The following is a 19,526-nucleotide window of genomic DNA, read 5'->3' as shown; positions in this document are numbered from 1 at the left end:
GTTTTCCAGACCCTGTTAAAAGCCTCCCCTCCAGCCAGAGAAGCCCAAGCAATAGGAGCTTAGGGAGGAAGATGAGCTACTGGAGATCTGAGCAGTGCAGATACTGACAAGCATTTGGAGAGAAGCTACACAGGTACAGAGGCAAAAGGTGGGAGAATCCCTGTCCAACAGTATGGACGGCCCTTCCAGGCCCCAGAGGTGTGAGGGAAGAGACCCTGCCAGAGGGGAGAGACAACCAGGTGTCTAGTCTATTGCCACCAGGCCCAGAGGGGCTATCAGAGACTGAGAGGCTTCCCTACCACTCCCCCTTCCACCCAGGGGCGTGGGGAAAATCCTGAGGGAAAAGAGGAGTAGCCCAGCCCGCCTCTAAAAGGAAGTGTGGGACCCACCAAAGCGGAGAGGAAGCTCTGTCACATTTAGTTTTAATCTGAAGTTGCCTAGCTTCAGTTTCAAGTCATTAGAACTAATTATACCTTGTGCACTAGATTAAATAGCCCTCTACTGTCAGAAATCATCTTTCCATGTAAGTACTTATGATCAAGTCATCACATAACTTTCTCTTTGCTAAGCTAAATAGATTGAGCTTCTTTAGTCTCTTGTGGTAAGGCGAGCTTTCCAGCCCTCCACTTCTTATTGTTTGAAGAGCTAAACTTTTCTATTTTGTTTTCAGTATTTTTACTTCTTTCTTTTCCCACAATAAGATATTAACCCCCTTCTATAGGAGTGAGCTCTGTGTATATTTTCATAGAGATTTCAAAAGTGTGCTTATTAGGACACACCAACTGTATAGCCTAAGGGTAAGCTCCTAGTGTCTGTTCTGTAAGTGTGTGCATGCCTGCACTAGTCAAGTATGGCTGGGAAGATAGGTGGGATAATTTGCACTGCACACCAGTGTGGAAGTTACTATTATTTTTAAACTGCAAAATCTTGCAATCAAGAGGATGGGATATAGCCACTGTATTCCAACTGCTGCTGCACCAAAATATGCAAGAGTCTGTCTGGGACATGTAGTAAAGTACTTATGCTTTTTTTTTTAAAGTTGCGGTTAAACTTGGGTCTATGTTACTTTACATAAAGTACCTAATGGACAACAGAAATCTTGCCAGCATGTTTTAGCAATGCAAGAAAAGGTCTTTATTCTGGTGCCAGAGTTCTGATATGCTAAAACTGTGTGATCCATATATCATAGGGCTTCTCAAACTGGGGGTCAGGACCCCTCAGGGGGTCATGAGGTTATTACCTGGGGGAGTCGCGAGCTGTCAGCCTTCACCCCAACCCCGCTTTACCTCCAGCATTTGTAATAGTGTTAAATATATAAGCAAGTGTTTTTAATTTATAAGGGGGGTTGCATTCAGAGGCTTGCTATGTGAAAGGGGTCAGCAGTACAAAAGTTTGAGAACCACTGATATATCATATATAGTCACAGATCTATGTTGAGCTGTATATGAACACATATAATGATTAGCTGTGTCTTTGCCAAGCATTTGTGACCTCCATAGACATATTGTAACTGATAATTAAGTGCAACTGAGTCTGAACAACAGTTTACTTTTCAGGAATGGAAAGCCAGTGGAAATATAATTTACTGAGACTACTTCCATCCTCCAGAGCTAGACACTGTTTCACTATGTCAGCATAGAGCTATCAAAGCCAGGGAGCTGTACTGAGTAACAGAGAAGGTGTAGGGAACCAGTGAGAGAGGTGGAGTTGGGCAGCAGAGAAGTGGGTGTGTGGATGGAATAGAGGGTAGCCAGCTTGGAGCTCCTGTCTTAGCTCAGAACAGGTGATAGTATTGTGGCATGCTAAATATGAGTGCCTCCATGGGGCACTTCTAAGAAGGGAAGGAAGAAATCATTGAGAGTAAGAAAGCCAGAGGGGAGGATATCTGGGGGATGAACACCTATGTGGGGAGAAAGTGCCATGGCCATCTCTGTCCCAAATATTCATGACCCCGTTATTGCTATTCCCCAGAAATGTACCTCCAGCTTCTCGTAACCCTATTAGCTCCAGCCCATATGCTGAGCTTCTGGCCATCAGCCTGCAAGTCCCAGTCTGAAGAACAAGCTATGATTCATCAGCCTCAAAAGATTTAAAGGTTGAGGCAGCTGCTAGAGGAGCTGAGTTGGTGGCTGGACTTCTGTCACTGCTTCAAGCTACCAGTCTCCCCCTTCTTTTGCCCTCTCCAAATATAACAGGGATTGTGGATGGACATTGGAGGCTGAAGTTTCATATCATAAAACATGTTTTCCAGACCTCAAATCATTCTTGAATCTCTTTTTCTGAGCCCTCTTCCATTTTTCAGTATCTTTTCTTAAGTGTGGACACCAAAACAGGACACAGTTCCAGAAGTGATCTCACCGATGACATATTCAGAGATCATATAACCTTTCCGCTCCTGCTCCCCTCCTAACACACCCAGAGATCACATTAGCCATTTTAGTCACAATGGGAGCTCATATTCACTTGGTTATCCATGACCCCCAAAGTCCTTTTCAGAATCATTGCTTGCCAGAGTATACCTGGTCAGAATGAATTAAGTTCTTAGCTCTCCTGCTTAGAGTCAAACCACAGGTGGACTATGGAATTAATTTGTGTAAAGTATTAAAATATGGTTCCCTCAATTGGATGTTTACCTTGTTTTTCCAGGATGCAGGTGGGCTTAGCACTTTAAAAAAATACTTAATTCTAAACCAATGAAGACATTGGGGTTGGCAACAGTGTAACTTTTTGCACAGATCACTTCCTAGTGGATGACAATATATCAGGCAGTTTGTAGGCAAGGAGTTATTGCACTCTTGCTTTATTTGTTTGGGAATATATGTTAATCACAATTTTTATAAAGTAACGAGTACCAGCTGGTGTACATGAGCACATCAGAATTTACCAGCACTAAGTACAAGGGGTATGACAGGTACAGAAGTGATGGATTATTTTTCAGTAGGGTTTACAATTTTCCCTAGGAAGAGCAAGCTGTCGGTGCTTCGATCCAAAATCATTATCAGAAAGGGCCTGTTGAATTGAATGACTGGAGGAAGAGATGTAGGAACCATTTCTACGACAGTGACTGCTACTGCTTCAGTGCCGTTCTCATGAACATTCAGCAGAGCCTTGTGAACAGCCTGCAAGGAAATGAAGTAAACGTTACAGTCTAAATACAGAACGGTGGGCAGTGGCTGAAACTGAACATGCTCACTTTTAAACCAGAGCTCTTTGGAAAATCAGCTGGTAAGACATGAGCCCAATAAGAGCAGGACTGATGGAGCACAATGGAAGAAATACAAACAGCATTCCCAATGAGTTCGTTAGGAGCTTTGTCTGTGTAAGTAAGTATTGCAGGGTTAGGCGCATTAATATTAAAAGACTGAGCTGGAAGATTCAAATCACCACAAAGGGATTCTCCTATTCACTACTCCTCACCACAGAAGAATAGTTTCAGAATCTGAAATAAATGTCTAGTGAAGAATTAGTTTACAACAGAAAACTGGATCAGCTTCAAGAGGAATGATGACATCAGAGGGAAAGGAACCAGCTAGCTGAGCTCCAGGTATCAATTCACATTTCTAAGTCCAAATATTGACTGATTTCTTTGTAAAAAGTTCTGTATTTGGAACTCTCTGTATTGTGTCTAATGTGGCCTAAAGTATATTCTTTACCAATGTTAGTTTAAATTGAAGATTATTATGGGTTATTCTATTTTAGTTGTCAGCAATGGTTTAACTCTTTTTTCTGTGTGCACTCATGTGTCTTTGTAGTGTTTGGAAATATTAAAAATTTACCACGGTGTTAGATGTAACGAGCGAACATTATCTGTGATGAAGTTATTGCTTCTTTCTAGGAAAGACAGCTTTTCTCCAGTGCACTCCTGCCTACATTGATGGCACTGGGAGTCTTGCCAGTGACCTCTGGGAGCAGGATTAAGTCATTTAGAGTTATAAAATATACACATTTTAAAACAATGAGCCAAATCCTATGCAACTCTGAACAGTCATAACCAGATGATGGATGATTCCACTTGCAGAGAGGAATCTCAGGATGGTCTTCCCAGCCTGTGTCATAAGGTGCAAGTCTAGGGGATAGGAGGCATGGCTAAGGTTCCTCTATGCCCAGTGATCCCTTGACATTGGAAGGGCCCTTGGGGGCCTCTCAATAGACAGTCTTAATTTAAACAACCATCAGGCTACTCTAGTTTATGACTAAGGATGTGATTATGTCACCATTGTCAAGGAACCTCTGAGTTTTGCCATTTATTTCAAATTTTTCAGGACAGTGATAACCTTTCATGGTCCCTTGAATTTTAACATTTATATGGACTCTGCTGCCAAGCATTGCAGTTTATTAGTTCAGTTTGATCTAGTCCTCTTTGAAATGGGGATAGCTAAAAGTGACCTAATGAACTGTTAATGTTACAGTTGCTGATCAAAGTAAATTTAGCCAATTGTCAATGTCCAGCAGCAAAGTCCACACAAACAGTTAGTTAATTCACTTTGATCAACTGCTTTGGGTTAACGGTTTGTTAGTTTGCTTTGACCTAGTCTCATTTCAAAGAGGATTAGATGAAAGTGAACTAACAAACTGTTATTGTGCATCAGCAGGGTCCACACTGTTGCTGTGACCATAGGGCAAAATTATCTTTTTTTTTCTATGTCTGTGCTGTGAATTATGCATAATTTTACTGTGACAAAATTGTATCCATATTTATGACCTATCTACCAGCCCCATAGTTATGGGTGTTTAAAGATAGCATGATGATGACCGTATGCCAAGCTGTACTGAACATAGCTTAGACTCTGCCCAGGGTGAGGGTGATTAGGTGCAGACAAATCCATTTAGTGCCACCTCTGTTTACAAACTTACTTTTGAAATCTTCAGATTGGGATTCTCAGTGATTCCAGATAGATCGGCATGGTCCTCGAATACATCGATCACACCCAATCTCTTCAATATCTCTTTGACATCATAGGAGCCCAAAATAGAAAATTTTGGAATGTACAGTTCTATTCTTCTGTTGAAGGCAATACAAGATGATGATAAAATATGGCATTCAGATAACACTGTGGAGTACCTGCTAGATAGTGATGCCTGAAATAGTTCTTGGGAATACCAAGAAGTCCACTTGGATTTTTTGCATTCTTTTGGGAGCAAATCCAGTCCCCAGCTCTCTGGCTGTAGAGAAACCCTTGTCAACACAACTGGCACCGTTTTTCTGTGAAGTGTGAGGCTGAATTGGGAGGGCCATGTAGGGATGTGATGCCTCTATATAGTAAGTAACCCCGTTCAGTGCAAATTCCCTTTACAGCAGTACACAGAGGATTGTGTTCCTCCTGAGGTGCAGCATCTGGGATGAAGGGATTTGCCACAGCATGGATTCTCCTATTTCTCACCCTTGGGGGCAGGGGCACCCAAGAGTTTACTGAGCTTGCATTTGAAAGGTGTTTTTATGGAGCAGCTCTGCAGCTATTCTACAACCCAATGGGGGAAAGGAGGAATGTTCTAAACACCTGTCCCCTTCCTATCTGCTCAGCCTCTAGACCTGTTACACAGACTGATACTAGTCTCTGGTTTTCCATCTTTGGAATAGTATATGAGGATCGTGTATCTCTTGAAGAGATGAGCCTTCTCATAATCCCTCCGTTCATTCTTCTGGACAGTGAGGAACACATGAGAAACTTCTCCATCCTTTCCAAAACATCCTTTTGGTTCCATAAGACTGCGTCAATATCTTTATTCAACAGACTATTACCGTTCATGGCAATGAATCAAAGAAGGGAGATGGAAAACACCCATTTTGGCCATCTTGTCTATTCCCCCTGCCCTGCTTCCTGACAATGCAGGTTTCTGCCTAACAATATGCATTTGAGTTCTTTATCCTGTCCAGTTCTAATTTTTTTTTTAATTCTGTCATGTCCTTAGGGAGACCTGTCCACATTAAGTAATGTTTTATGATATTTGGATTACATTTTCCTTTTGCTTGATTTCACTCCTAACTATTTTCCTTTGCTTACCACTCCTAATTATGGCCTACTTGCTGCTGCAGGCACTGAATCAATGGCAGGAATCCCATTGATTTTAATAATGCAGGACCAGATCCTGTATCACTAAGCAATTCCTGTCTCTGCTTGATGTTTACACCCTCCAAATAATTGCATGCCAGGTTTACTAAATGCTATTTCTCTGCTTGCCTAGAGCAATTAAATTTGGGGCATGCAAGTAAAATGTCACCATCAGCATCATGATAAATGGTGAACAAGTAGAATTTGTATCTGGTCCAATAAATTCCCATGGGTATTTACAATGGAATCATCCAGAAGTTCTATCAGCCTTAGTCATCAGTTGGCTACATTGTGCACATTTATACATTTCTTCTTAAAATTCATCTCTCCAATCCCTGTTTATTTTTTCTGACTTCTCTGATTTCCCAAGACTCATTGACATATTACTGGTATTAAGGTGCCGAGGACTGAATTATGTTTCGCTGTACGTGCAATCTCAGCAATGCTCTGTAGCACCTGGAATCTCTGCATATGCAGTCCAATATTACATCAATTTACTTCTGCTGTCACCTCACATTGCAAATTCATTCCTCATTTCTTTCTGCTCTCACCTACATTGTTTTCAGCAATACTGATTTCCAGCTACCTCCCTCCCTTTGAACGTCTGTATCTTGGATTATTTTTTCCTGCTGCATTAACTTACATTTTTCCAGATCAAGGTTTTGTGTGGAATAGTCTGCTGAACTCTAGGCAGATGTTATGTCAACATTCCCTGGGCCTGATTCAGCTCTCACTTACATCAGTGAGAATCAGGAATAACTCACTGAAGTCAGGGGAGTGACACCAGTGTAAAATTGGTGTGAGATCAGAATTAGGCCTACCCTGGTTTTTATCTTGTCATTTGATACAAAAGCATGAGTCCCATCCAAGGTGTCAACTCACTGATGTTTGTAAAACACTTTAAGTCTTACAATGGCAGGTAAATGTCATCATCCACCTTTTTAAGGATGGCGTAATTGTGGCAGTGTGAAGGTAAGGGCTCAAGAATAAGTAGAAAATCTCTGGCAGAAATGGGAATAGCCCCTAGATCTCCTGACTCTCAGTCCTGTCCCTTAACCATAAGACCATCCTGATTCCTACTGCAGTGCCTACTTGTCGAAAGTCAAAAGCATCACAGCTTTATTTTTGTTTAGTTCTTTATGGCCATTGGATCACTGAAACCTCCAATGAGTCAATATAGTGGTACCCAAGGAACTGTGGCACCTAGTTTAATTTTGTCTACAATTTGGATTCTATTCTATATTTACAGTAAAACATCAAAGCAGAAAATAAGAGTTACCTGTGTTTAAGTGATTTTACCCATTTAGCTACAGTTTCTTTCAACAGAGCATCCTCCACTTGCTTCATTTTTCCTTCATCAGGCAGGATAAATAATGCTGTAGCATTTCCATTGTAAGGTATTTCCACCAGCTGACAAGACAACTCCTTATCATAGTGAGTGTTATAATCTCCATCTCTCGTCATCATATTTACTTTAACTGATGTTTTCCCATCCACAAAAAAGTCTGCTTCATGGGTGCGCAAATCACTGAAAGGATTTTCCCAGTAGGCTGTGAAGGAATGCAATTGACTATAGTGTGAAAGAGGATTTATTAGTATAAACCACACTAAATCAAGTATAATAAACCTATATTTATAGATTCAAGGGAGCTCAAAGCCAATTTTCCTCAGGGGATTTTTTGTTTCCCATCATGTTAGTAAGACTCTTTCAATAGTATAATGGGCATCTCCAAGGCCGCCGAGAGTGGGTTTGGGCCCCGGTGAAAAAAAAATGTTGGGCCCCCCCAGCAAGGGCGGGCCAGCTAAACAGGGCCGACAAAGCTAGGGAAGCCAGACCCTGGGCCCTCTTCCGGACCGCCAGGCCCCGGTAATTTGTACCGGCTTCCCCCACTCTCCCCCGGTCGGCCCTGGGAATCTCTAATGTGTTGAGACTTTGTATGAGCTGTTAAAAGTCCTGATGAAAACCATGAACTCAAATTAAGTTATCCCATTTTTTTTCTTTTAAGCTGTATTTTTGAGGCAGTTCCACATGAGGCTGCTTTCTGACAATTTACAGGGAATTAATTAATTTTTTTTCCATGAGTTTTAAACTTTTAGAGCTAGATTCACAAGGGGAATTTAGGTGCTGCAATGCATCATTATTTAGGTTCTTGAAGAGAAAAAGAGAAAATATTTTTCTTTTGGTCGCACAAGTGTCTCCATAAATAGAGCAGCTGTTAACATGATTTCTCTCTAGTGGTTTCTAGAACAAGTAGTTTTGCACTAAATCTCACAAATTAAATAGAAATTTTTTTGCATTTATATAGCTCAAAGGCTCTGAAAGAGCTATAAAAATATTAAGGAGCTAAGCTTCAGAATACCCCTGCGAAGGAGGCATTACTATCGCCACAGTACAGATGGAGAAGCCAAGGTACAGTGAGCTTATGTGACATGCCCAAGGTTGCACAGCGAGTCTGTGACAGAGGTGGAATCAGAACGCATGTTTTAGCCATAGCACCATTCTTTCTCTCTGCTATATGTTATCGGGGGAGGGATAGGTCAACGGTTTGTGCATTAGCTTGATAAACCCAGGGTTGTGAGTTGACTTCTTGAGGGGGCCATTTAGGGATCTGGGGCAAAAATCTGTCTGGGGATTAGTCCTGGTTTGAGCAGGGGGTTGGACTAGGTGACCTGCTGAGGTCCCTTCCAACACTAATATTCTATGGTCAGGGCAGTGCCTAAGATACCCAGTCAAGTCTAGTCTTGCATAGATGATAATGGTTGCACTGTTTTCTAATTTACTTTTAAATCATTATCATGACTCAATCATTGCTACATTGAGAACAGAATCACCCCACCCTTGATAGGATTAACTAAAATACCAGTTTTTTTACACAACTTTAACAAGATTTAGGAGGTAGTTACTGTTCAGCTGAATACCATTCCATTTCAACAGGTTGATTTCCAGGCCTTAAAATCACCTTTTCATGTGCTCTGTATACCATTTGCTCAACATATCTGACAAATCGCTGTGTAAAGTTGTTTATCAAATACAAATTCAATTTGGATTCCAGATACTACAAGATTTTAAAGAAAATGTCCCTACTCTTTGCAAAGAATGGACAGGGGCTGTTTTCTCTCCTTATATAACAGCACAGGAAGTGACTGTAATCCAATAAATGTACAGCCACCATCTCCTACCAGAATGAGACTATATGCATGTGATAACAATTCACAGAGACTTAGCCATTAATTTTGCTGCATATTTCATATTGAATCATGAAATGAAGGGCAGAACAAATTTTTCAAACATGAATACATAAAGCCAGTCACAAGTGACCTGGTCTTCGATATCCTGAGCACTGTAGCCCCCACTGACTTCAAAGAGTATCAGAGGGGTAGCCGTGCTAGTCTGGATCTGTAAAAGCAGCAAAGAATCCTGTGGCACCTTATAGACTAACAGACGTTTTGCAGCATGAGCTTTCATGGGTGAATACCCACTTCTTTGGATGCAAGTAGTGGAAATTTCCAGGGGCAGGTATATATATGCAAGCAAGAAGCAAGCTAGAGATAACAAGGGAGGATGAGGCCCTGTTCTAGCAGTTGAGGTGTGAAAACCAAGGGAGGAGAAACTGGTTCTGTAGTTGGCAAGCCATTCACAGTCTTTGTTTAATCCTGAGCTGATGGTGTCAAATTTGCAGATGAACTGAAGCTCAGCTGTTTCTCTTTGAAGTCTGGTCCTGAAGTTTTTTTTGCTGTAGGATGGCCACCTTAAGATCTGCTATTGTGTGGCCAGGGAGGTTGAAGTGTTCTCCTACAGGTTTTTGTATATTGCCATTCCTAATATCTGATTTGTGTCCATTTATCCTTTTCCTTAGAGACTGTCCAGTTTGGCCGATGTACATAACAGGGGGACATTGCTGGCATATGATGGCGTATATTACATTACATACTGAAAACCTACCGCTATGCCTACCTTCATGCCTCCAGCTTCCATCCTGGGCACACCACAAGATCCATTGTCTACAGCCAAGCACTGAGGTACAACCGCATCTGCTCTAACCCCTCAGACAGAGACCAACACCTACAAAATCTCCACCAAGCACTTTCAAAACTACAGTACCCGCACGAGGAAATAAGGAAACAGATCAACAGAGCCAGATGTGTACCCAGAAGCCTCCTACTGCAAGACAAACCCAAGAAAGAAACCAACAGGACTCCACTGGCCATCACATACAGTCCCCAGCTAAAACCCCTCCAACGCATCATCAGGGATCTACAACCCATCCTGACAATGATCCCACACTTTCACAAATTTGACACCATCAGCTCAGGATTAAACAAAGACTGTGAATGGCTTGCCAACTACAGAACCAGTTTCTCCTCCCTTGGTTTTCACACCTCTACTGCTAGAACAGGGCCTCATCCTCCCTGATTGAACTAACCTCGTTATCTCTAGCTTGCTTCTTGCTTGCATATATATACCTGCCCCTGGAAATTTCCACTACTTGCATCCAAAGAAGTGGGTATTCACCCATGAAAGCTCATGCTGCAAAACGTCTGTTAGTCTATAAGGTGCCACAGGATTCTTTGCTGACTTCAAAGAGATTCTGGTAGGTCTAATAATGTCACCACTTACATTTAGGTGCCTAATTATGATGTAAGGGGCCTAATTTCAGACACCAAGTCTTGACATTTTTTCATATAATCTTCCTGGAAAAGTTTTCCAGACATAATTATTTTCAATGTAGTTGATCTCATAGGCCTAACTACCTGTTAAATAAATTTAAAAATGATTGGGGATTTTTGTGTTTTGTTTTAGATTACAACTCAGACACTGAAAGTTTATACTGGCAATAAGTAGCCATTGGTATAACATGTCTCACCTTTAAAGTAAACATAGTTGACAAGAACCATTAGAGTGAATGGATCAAGACCCTGGACCAAGTTGGCAATTTTCCCATGGGTTTTCTTCTCTATATAATCATTGATCTGTTTCTCAGCCTCTGGAGAATTCTGGAAATTACTATGAAAAACTTCTGCTTCATACAAGCTTTTGATGTCTTCCAAAAACTTCTGCAGCAATATCAGCTTCTCATCAACAAAAAGGGCATTTCCCAGATTCAGCTGGACCACACTGTCAGGACGGTTTAGCCAGTGAATGAGATCACGAAAACCTTCATGTATCTCCTTCTCCTCAATCTCTGTCAGGTTAAAGGCGAGTCCTTCCAGAATCTGAGTCAGAGTGGTTGATTTAGCACCTAGAGCCACCATGGATAAAGCAGTGGAGATGCTCAAAGGAGAGAAGAAAATATTCTTCTCAACTGCATCTGATGTAACCTGCTTGTAGAATGCAAATGCAAAGTCAGCATTGCTGGGAGCTATTTTGGAACAAGCCGGTGTTTTGCTTTTAGGATTTCCTTCAACACTGGGATGATGTTCCTGGGGCTTTGTATCATCATGGTCATCGTGGTGGTCAGGGTCATGATCACAATGGACAACAGCAAGAAGTCCAGCAAGTAACAAACACAGATAGAGGGTTGGCTTCATTTTCCTTTGGAACAACTCTATGAAGAAAGAATGAAAGTCATTATATCTATGGAACAGTGTAATGAAAATTGTTCTTCTTTTTCCATGTAAAACTAGACCTAGTGATTATTTTCCAGATATTAGTGTTTCCTGTTGTCCTACCCTGCTATTACTGATACATTTGGAGATACTCCTTCCCCTTGGTTTCCTTGCAATTCTCAGATATTTCTCCCCATCTCCCTTCAAGACAGTAAGCCTTCGAGAAACTGAAGACTTATGGAAAGGAAAGGGGATTGGACTTATTAGACAATCAGATGTGATTTAGCTATGTCCATCTTCGGAGTCAGAGAAAGGGAACAAGTGTGGGGTAGACAGGATTTTTTATCTGAATCTGAATAGAGTGGACAGAGAGGGACCGTGTTTGGAAGAGTTTATTTCCTCTGAAACAGTTCACCCACCCCTGTCTTTAAGAACCATCATGTTTATTAGTATTAATAGGTTTGTAAAAAGGTGCATATCAAATTATGCTTGTATTTCTATAAGAGCACAGCTATATCAAAACCTTTTCTAATGATTCTATAACAATCAAAAACCTACTGGGCTCAATTTTCCCCTACTCCTGAGCCCCACTTGTGACATATTAAGCAAACAGTTACAGCTCCTTGGCCCAGATATGGATTAGAGAGAAGCAGCTGGGCTACTATCTCATACCAGTGTAACATAGGAACATTGGAGATGTGTGACCCCAGCAACTGGATCTGCATAAACAACAGATTTTTTTTTTTTTTGCTTCACTGGCAATTCAAACCCAATTTTTTTTTTTTTTAATTTTCAGCAAGTCAAAATTGTAAAAATGGCTCCGGGTCAAGATGTTCTGGTTTGATTTTGAGCATTTTAAATATTTGAATAATAAAATTAAAGTAAATTTTGAAACAAAGCTGTTGTAAACTGAAAAATCTAAATGTTTTGCTTAGAAAACATTGAAACAAAATGTTTTGATTATTTTTTCTCATTCCCTTTTTTTTCTGACTGAAACAGGGAGGCAAAACTGACATGAATTCTCAATGTTTTTCTCAAGCACCTGATCTGCAAACCAAAGCACAGTAACTGTGAGCATACGCAGCAGTCTCACACAGATTCTTTGAAATGTTTTTGAAAACAGGCCCACAACTTCCTAGGTTTCTTTCAAGGGGGAAAAAAGGCCCCAGTTCTTAAAATTCACAGGCAGTAGTTGCAAAGGCCTCTCCACCTGACTTAGTCTATAGGGCCACATCTACCATGCAAGCACACAAACTGGTAACTAGTACTGGGGGGCTCTGTGGAAATAATGGTGGAGGAATCACCACAGGGGGCAGAGTCACTCCCTGGCCACTCTCACAGTTCAGAGGTTGAAGCAGTTACCCCTTCCCACCCCTGAACCTCAGTACCCTGATCAGTTATCCAAGATGAACTCCAAGATGTACAAGGAGAGTAACTCACAGCTGTGCCCCTTCTTGGGGTTCAGAACGTGCTTTATCTGTGCAGCAAGATCCTTCCCAAACCTCCCTCCCCATTCTGGGTTGGCTTGCATGACAGAGAGCCCTAGCAGGGACCAGTTTCAGCCTGACTCTCCAGCCTGTATGATTTTACAGGGCTAGCAGTTGACAAGGAAAAAAATATTCCTTGTAAACTGAGCACATTTGATCTGGACCCAGTGCCTGGCTAAACATGCAGCCCTACAATGTCTTTTTACAGTCACTATTCAGAGTACAGCCACACTTTTGGGACTGCATTGAACTATTCTTCAACATTTGCCATTAAATAGTGTTTGACTTTTAGTCAAAGCACAGCCTCACAAGGGTATCAATTTCTACTGTTCCTCTGAGTGACTGCATAAGACAGGCCAAGCTACAGAGCAGATTGTGCTCTATGGCCATTACAGAATCACCCACAGGAGAATGAAATTACCCTATAAACTAAAATCCTTATAACATGAACTCATTGTCTTTAAGGAAAAATGAACACAGTACTCACAGTATATTCAGAAGGACCCAGCTGTGTCTATCTGATCTGCACTGCTCCTTGCTCCATTATTTATACTGCTGAACAGCATTAAGCACCTTGCCCTCTTGTTAAATATTACATAGATCAAAGTAAAATTATCAATGAGGTCAGACAAAATGCTGATGAAGCTAGTTTCTCTGTACATCTAGGTTCATGGACCCACCATCTATGCACGTAGAGCAGACTAAAGCCCAGGGTCATGCAGTCCAGCTAGAGGGTAGTTGTGGTTATGATGTTTCTATGCGCCTGTAAGCCCCCCTGTGCAAACACACGTTGGAGGCAAGTACCCCAGGATGTACTTCCAAAGCACAAAAGCCATAAAGCTCATTATTGTGTTTAAACCAGCAGGGGTCAGAGTGTACAGCTGTGGTGGGGAAGCCAATGGCAGCACAGGCATCAGCCACTCTTTCAGGGATTCTGGAATCTGGACCAAGGGACTTTTCTGTATGGCTGATTGGAGACCTACATGGCTGAAACCAGACTTTCCTGTGAATCCCCAGTCTTACACTAGGACCACATACCACTTCCTGCACTTCTCTCACCTAAGTCTGCAGCTGAAAGGAGGATGCAGAGAAGAGACACCACCCTCAACCTGGTGAGGTTTCACATGGGCTGATTTCTTTGCATGTGCTTCTCAGATGTGTTAGTTACATATCCTCACAGCTTACCTTATGGACAATACAAAACTTGCAAGAGTGTTTTAGCTATACAAGAATGCATAAGGAAATGTACCCTGAGTAGGGCTGGCTAGAAAACAATATTTTGTGTCATTTAAAAAAAAAGAGTTTTTTACATTTGTTTTTGTTCATGCAGAACAAAAATTAGATATTTAAAAAAAAATTTCACAAAAAGCAAACACCCTAGAATAGCCACCAGCCCAGGGTAGTTACCACAAATGGATTGGAACAGGAACTTAAACATGGCTCGCCCATATTCCAGGCAAGTATCCTAATCACTGGTCTAAGTTGGGATGTGCTGCTCTCATCGTACTGTGACTAGAAATTCATCCTGAAACTGAGACATCTCGATGGAAATGCCTAACTCCATATATTTTTGCAAAACATTTTGGCTTTTAAGGAAATGGCATTTTTAACCAGCTCTAACTTTGAGTATGATAGAAGGGTATGAGTGAGATGCTGCCCTGTATACTGAATACACAAGATTATTTGCTGAAAGCGTGCCAAAAAAGTATATAAACCTAATAACCCCACCTCCTTAATGCTAACTTCACCCTTTCCTCATTTACATAGATGATAAAAATACCCGCTGTGGAAAAAACAATATTGTTAATAATCACATGGTAAAGCTGCATTAGAGTGTGAGTTACAGGACATTGGGTGCACGGTGTTTATTTCTGTGTTGCAAGTGGAAGGGATTTTCGTGTGCAAGCCAGGACTCTGGTAGTAGGACTGGTTATTGTGGTAATGTGCACAGTATGACAAATACCATTTTCTTACCGGGCCTTTTCCTTGGTTGTTAGGGATTGGGTAATTGAGTTTTCCATTACACAAGTCTAATGTCTAAGCCAACAAAGCTTTTTGGAGGCAGGAATAACAGATTTCTTGCTCTAGTTTGTTTTTTGACAGGGGAAGAAATATTTGTTTGGGATGACATGTTAATTACAGTTCAGTTATAATTACTAGTATCTAGTGGTCTGAGCATGCACAAAATCATGGGAGTTCACACACCGCTTAGTAGAAGCACTGCAACATGTATAACAATGAATATATTCTTGTTTTTCAGCAGTATTCACAATTTTCTCCATGAGGAGAATGTTGTGGGTGGTCTGATCAACAATCATCAGGCAGGGTCTGTTGAATTTAATGGTAGGAGGCAAGCCTCTAATGTTATTTCCATGGCCGTGGCGGCTGCAGCCTCAGTGTCATTCTTGTGAGCACTCAGCAGGGCCTTGTGAAGGGCCTGCAAGGACGTAAGCCAACTACTACAGTCGGAGGCTAGATCAGCGAGCAGCAGCTCAGGCTGAACTTGCCCAGGTGCATCAATGAGAGGTGGCAGGGGCACCCCGTCCCCAAATCCCTCCCCACAACCACTCCAGCCCTGTAGCCTCCTGATCCAAGGGGTGCACTGTACTAAACTGCAGAGGGGGCATTGACCACCCCAGCGCTGCAACCCTACTCCTGGCCCAGTGCGTAGGAGAGATGGTGGGGGGATGGGCTGGAGAACAAACCTCCCATACAACACCCCCCACCCCCAGCAACAGTTGTTGTGCTGCAGGGGTGGGCTCAGCTCCCTGCTCCAGATGTTATGACATAAGAACGGCTGTCCTGGGTCAGACCATCTAGCCCATTATCCTGTCTTCTGACAGTGGCCAGTGCCAGATGCTTCAGAGGGAATACACAAAACTGGCAATCATTGAATGATCCATCCCCTGTCATCCATAGGGTTGCCAACTTTATACTTGCACAAAACTGAATATCCTTGCTCCGCCTCCTGTCCTGCCCCTCCTCTGAGGCCCCACCCCTGCTCACTCCATCCCCCTCACCCTCTGTCGCTCGCTCTCCCCACCCTCGCTCACTTGCTCATTTTCACCGGGCTGCACAGGGGGTTGGAGTGCGGGAGGGGGTGAGGGTTCCAGCTGGGGGTGCGGGCTCTGTACCGATGAGGCTGTAAATTCCAATGTTGGTGATTTCTGAGTGCTTAACTATCTGTATAGCTCTCAGTCATATCATTGTCATATCTGAGAGCTTGAGCATCGCCTTAATTTTGGTTTTGGCATTTAAAACAAGCTTCCAAAATCAGTATACAGAAAAGTGCTGTTGTCTATAGCTGCTACAAGGTGACTGAAATAATCCCATAACACAGATAATATGAATTCAAAGTCTCCCATGACAACTTACTTCCTATACATTCAAGCAAGTCCACTCCCAGCTTCTGGCAGTCAGAGGCTAGGGACACCCAAAGCATGGAGCTGCATCACTGACCATCTTGGCTAGTAGCCATTGATGGATCTATCTTCCATGCATTTATCTAGTTCCTTTATAAACCCTGTTATAGTCTTGGCCTTCTCAATATCTGCTGGCAAAGAGTTCCACCGGTTGACTGTGAAGAAATACATCTTTTTGTTTGTTTTAAACTTGCTGCCATTAATTTCATTGGGTGACCCCTGGCTCTTATATAAAGGAGTCAAGAACACTTCCTCATTCACTTTCTCAACACCATCCATGATTTTATAACCCTGTATCATATCCCCGCCTTAGTCGTTTCTTTTCCAAGCTGAAAAGTCCCAAGCTTTTTAATCTCGCCTCACATGAAAGATGTGCCATACCCTTAATCATTTTTGTTGCCCTTCCTTGTACCTTTTCATAGCTTTTTTGAGATGTGGGCAACCAAGGTGTGTATGTACCATAGATTTATGTAGTGGCATTATGATATTGAATGTCTTATTATCTATCCCTTTCCTAATGGTTCCTAACATTCTGTTAGCGTTTTTGACTACTGCTCCATGACTCCAAAATCTTTTTCTTGAGTAGTAACAGCTAATTTAGACCCCATCATTTTATATGTATATTTGGCATTATGTTTTCCAATGTGCATTACTTTGCATTTAACAACATTGAATTTTATCTGCCATTTTATTGCCCAGTCACCCAGTTTCGTGAGATCCCTTTGTACCACCTCACAGTCTGCTTTGGGCTTAACTAGCCTGAGTAATTTTGTATCATCTACAAATTTTGCCACCTCACTGTTTACCCCTTTTTCCAGATCATTTATGAATATGTTGAACAGCACAGGTTCCAGTACAGTTTCCTGGGGGCAGGGCCGTCCTTACCCATACGCAAAGTACGCAGCTGTGTAGGTGCCCTATGCAGCTGTGTGCTGCTCCAGACCCTGCTCCACCTCTTCCCCATGGACCCCGCCCCTGCTCCGCCCCAGCCATGCCCCCATTCCACCCCTTCCCCTGAGGACTGCAGCAGAGGTCGGGGTCAGGCTCGCCCTGCACTCACTGGGCAGTGGGAAGTGGAGTGACCCAGCCCCAGCCCGGTCCGCACTGCTGGCTCCCAGCTGCACCGCCAGTGAGTGCTGGGGGGCAGTTCCCCATGCCCCCCAAGTTCCAGGGCTGGGAGCCAGGGGAGTAGATCGGAGCAGGCTGGGGCTGGGTCACTCCACTTTCTGCTGCCTCATGAGTGCGGGGTCGGGCCTGCCCTGGACTCACCAGGTGTCAGGAAGTGGAGCGACCCAGCCCCAACCCACTCCTCTCCGCTGGTGAGTGCTGGGGGGCAGTTCCCCCCTGCCCTCCAACCCTGCTCCTGCTCCCTCCCCCCGCAGAGGCCTGAGGCTGCCCCCCTGGTGAGGGGGCTGTGTAGGGCACCAAAATGGCTAGGGACGGCCCTGCCTGGGGGGGGCACCACTATTTACCTCTCTCCAGTGTGAAAACTGTCCATTTATTCCTATCCTTTGTTTCCTGTCTTTTAACCAGTTATTGATCCATCAGAGGGGCTTCCCTCTTCTTCCATGACCACTTACTTTGCTTAAGAGCCTTTGGAAAGGGGCCTTGTTAAAGGCTTTCTGAAAGTCCCAAGTACACCATACCTACTGGATCACCCAGGTTTGTTGACCCCCTCAAAGCATTTTAATAGATTGGTGAGGCATGGATTCCCTTTACAAAAGCCATGTTGACTCTTCCTCAGCAAATTTTATCTATGTCCATATTGATCTGTTCAAAGTTTAAAGAAAATTATCAGTTTAGTCCTTGTTTGCTGTACAAAATTTCTGGACTCACCTTATCAGCAGACTCTGCAGTTCATTAATAGCAGTATTAATTTATTGCTTTAGAATAATGAGAATTTCAAAGAGGCTTTGACACTGAAAATTTTAATGTTGCTAATATCTTAAAATGGCATTAATTGATTGAAAGTTACTGAAAAACAATACAACACAAAAGAAAAAATATTAGACTCGGGCAGGTTCCAGACTCAAAATTTCAGGTCCCAATGTTCCTTTATTCAGTAACAGTAGCAGTAATGCAGTTAATATTTGGCAAGGCAGTTCCTCAGACAGTATCTGCATTTTGTATGTGTGTCTGTGTTAATTTTGTGAGTTTAAAAGTAGTTTAGAAGTCCCTAAGAAAGTTCCATGGCCCCAGTGTGCTGCACAAGAACAGGTGTTGTGGAGTTATAATTTGTCTCCACCCTCCTCTGTTTTAGAGGAAAGCAGGGGTGAAAGTGAGCCGGAACGGGTTGGTACTGCTTACTAGTAAGAACCCGCACCGGCCCATAGCCCAGCCCATACCCAGCCCACTACAGCAGCAGCATCCAGAGCTCCGGGCCCTTTAAATCAACATGGGAGCCCTGGGCGGTGCGGGCCAGGCGGCCTGGAAGGGCTGGCTGGGGGATGTTTCTCCCCACCCTTCCACCCGAGGTCTCACCCCTTCCCACCCCCACCCCCTGTACCGGTAAGTGTCCTCAGATACTTTCACCCCTGGAGGAAAGATAGCTAGAATATGTGACAATAAAGGTGAGCTGTTGGTAGGCAAAACAAGAACTGTTGGAGAGAATAAGGAAGGTCAACAGTAGAAATTTTTGGCGGTATAATAATATCCTTTAAAGGTGTGAATTTTTATAAGATTTTATAACATACCAGCAAAAAGCCCTCATGTGGACACAGCTTATTTCATTTGGGGAACAAGCATAAGCTAGTCTGGCAAAAAAAAACCAACAACCTCTTTTGTCTGTAGACGCTGTCTCCACTGAGGGTGGAGGTTTGCATACGTGGAAATGCCAGTAATAGCCACTATACTGACAAACCCTTTCTTGTGCAGACCAGGGGCCTGGCTATATGAGGAAGTTAGTGTGTGACTTTAAAGTGCGCTGTCTACTCCTCACTAACTCTCTGTGGAATGGCACTCCTCCAGTGCACTGAGTGCCCTCAGGCAGTTTAGCTTAGAGCCCTTCCAAAGGGCTTTAA

The 19,526-nt window shown here is 42.8% G+C and overlaps 1 protein-coding gene and 1 long non-coding RNA gene across 2 annotated transcripts; one reads left to right on the top strand and one right to left on the bottom strand.

Moving 5' to 3' along the window:
• The first annotated feature begins 50 nt into the window (after nucleotides 1–50).
• Nucleotides 51–15,055, top strand: LOC120404756. Its single transcript, XR_005598153.1, has 4 exons — nucleotides 51–133; nucleotides 2,961–3,544; nucleotides 12,597–12,667; nucleotides 13,947–15,055. It is a non-coding gene; the product is annotated as an uncharacterized LOC120404756 (long non-coding RNA).
• On the bottom strand, nucleotides 2,794–13,693 carry LOC120404755 (alpha-1-antitrypsin-like). The gene is made up of 5 exons (XM_039537729.1): nucleotides 13,572–13,693; nucleotides 10,916–11,596; nucleotides 7,330–7,600; nucleotides 4,855–5,002; nucleotides 2,794–3,119 (listed from the first exon to the last, which is right to left on the bottom strand). Exons 2-5 carry the CDS (start codon nucleotides 11,577–11,579, stop codon nucleotides 2,928–2,930), a joined length of 1,275 nt encoding a protein of 424 aa, XP_039393663.1. The 5' UTR covers nucleotides 11,580–11,596; nucleotides 13,572–13,693; the 3' UTR covers nucleotides 2,794–2,927.
• Nucleotides 15,056–19,526: the final 4,471 nt, after the last annotated feature.

This window comes from Mauremys reevesii, linkage group 4 (assembly GCF_016161935.1).
Source record: "Mauremys reevesii isolate NIE-2019 linkage group 4, ASM1616193v1, whole genome shotgun sequence".
Taxonomy (NCBI): domain Eukaryota; kingdom Metazoa; phylum Chordata; order Testudines; family Geoemydidae; genus Mauremys; species Mauremys reevesii.
Note: the sequence above shows the minus strand (reverse complement) of the source record. Positions and strands in the feature narration are given on the sequence as shown.

Excerpts from the sequence above, each read along its gene's own strand:
- LOC120404755 (XM_039537729.1), bottom strand. The coding sequence starts at position 11,579 with ATGAAGCCAACCCTCTATCTGTGTTTGTTACTTGCTGGACTTCTTGCT. Across the intron at positions 5,003-7,329 it reads GTAAAATCACTTAAACACAG|AAGAATAGAACTGTACATTC; the intron begins GTAACTCTTATT and ends TGCCTTCAACAG. Across the intron at positions 3,120-4,854 it reads CCAATCTGAAGATTTCAAAA|GCTGTTCACAAGGCTCTGCT; the intron begins GTAAGTTTGTAA and ends ATTTCCTTGCAG.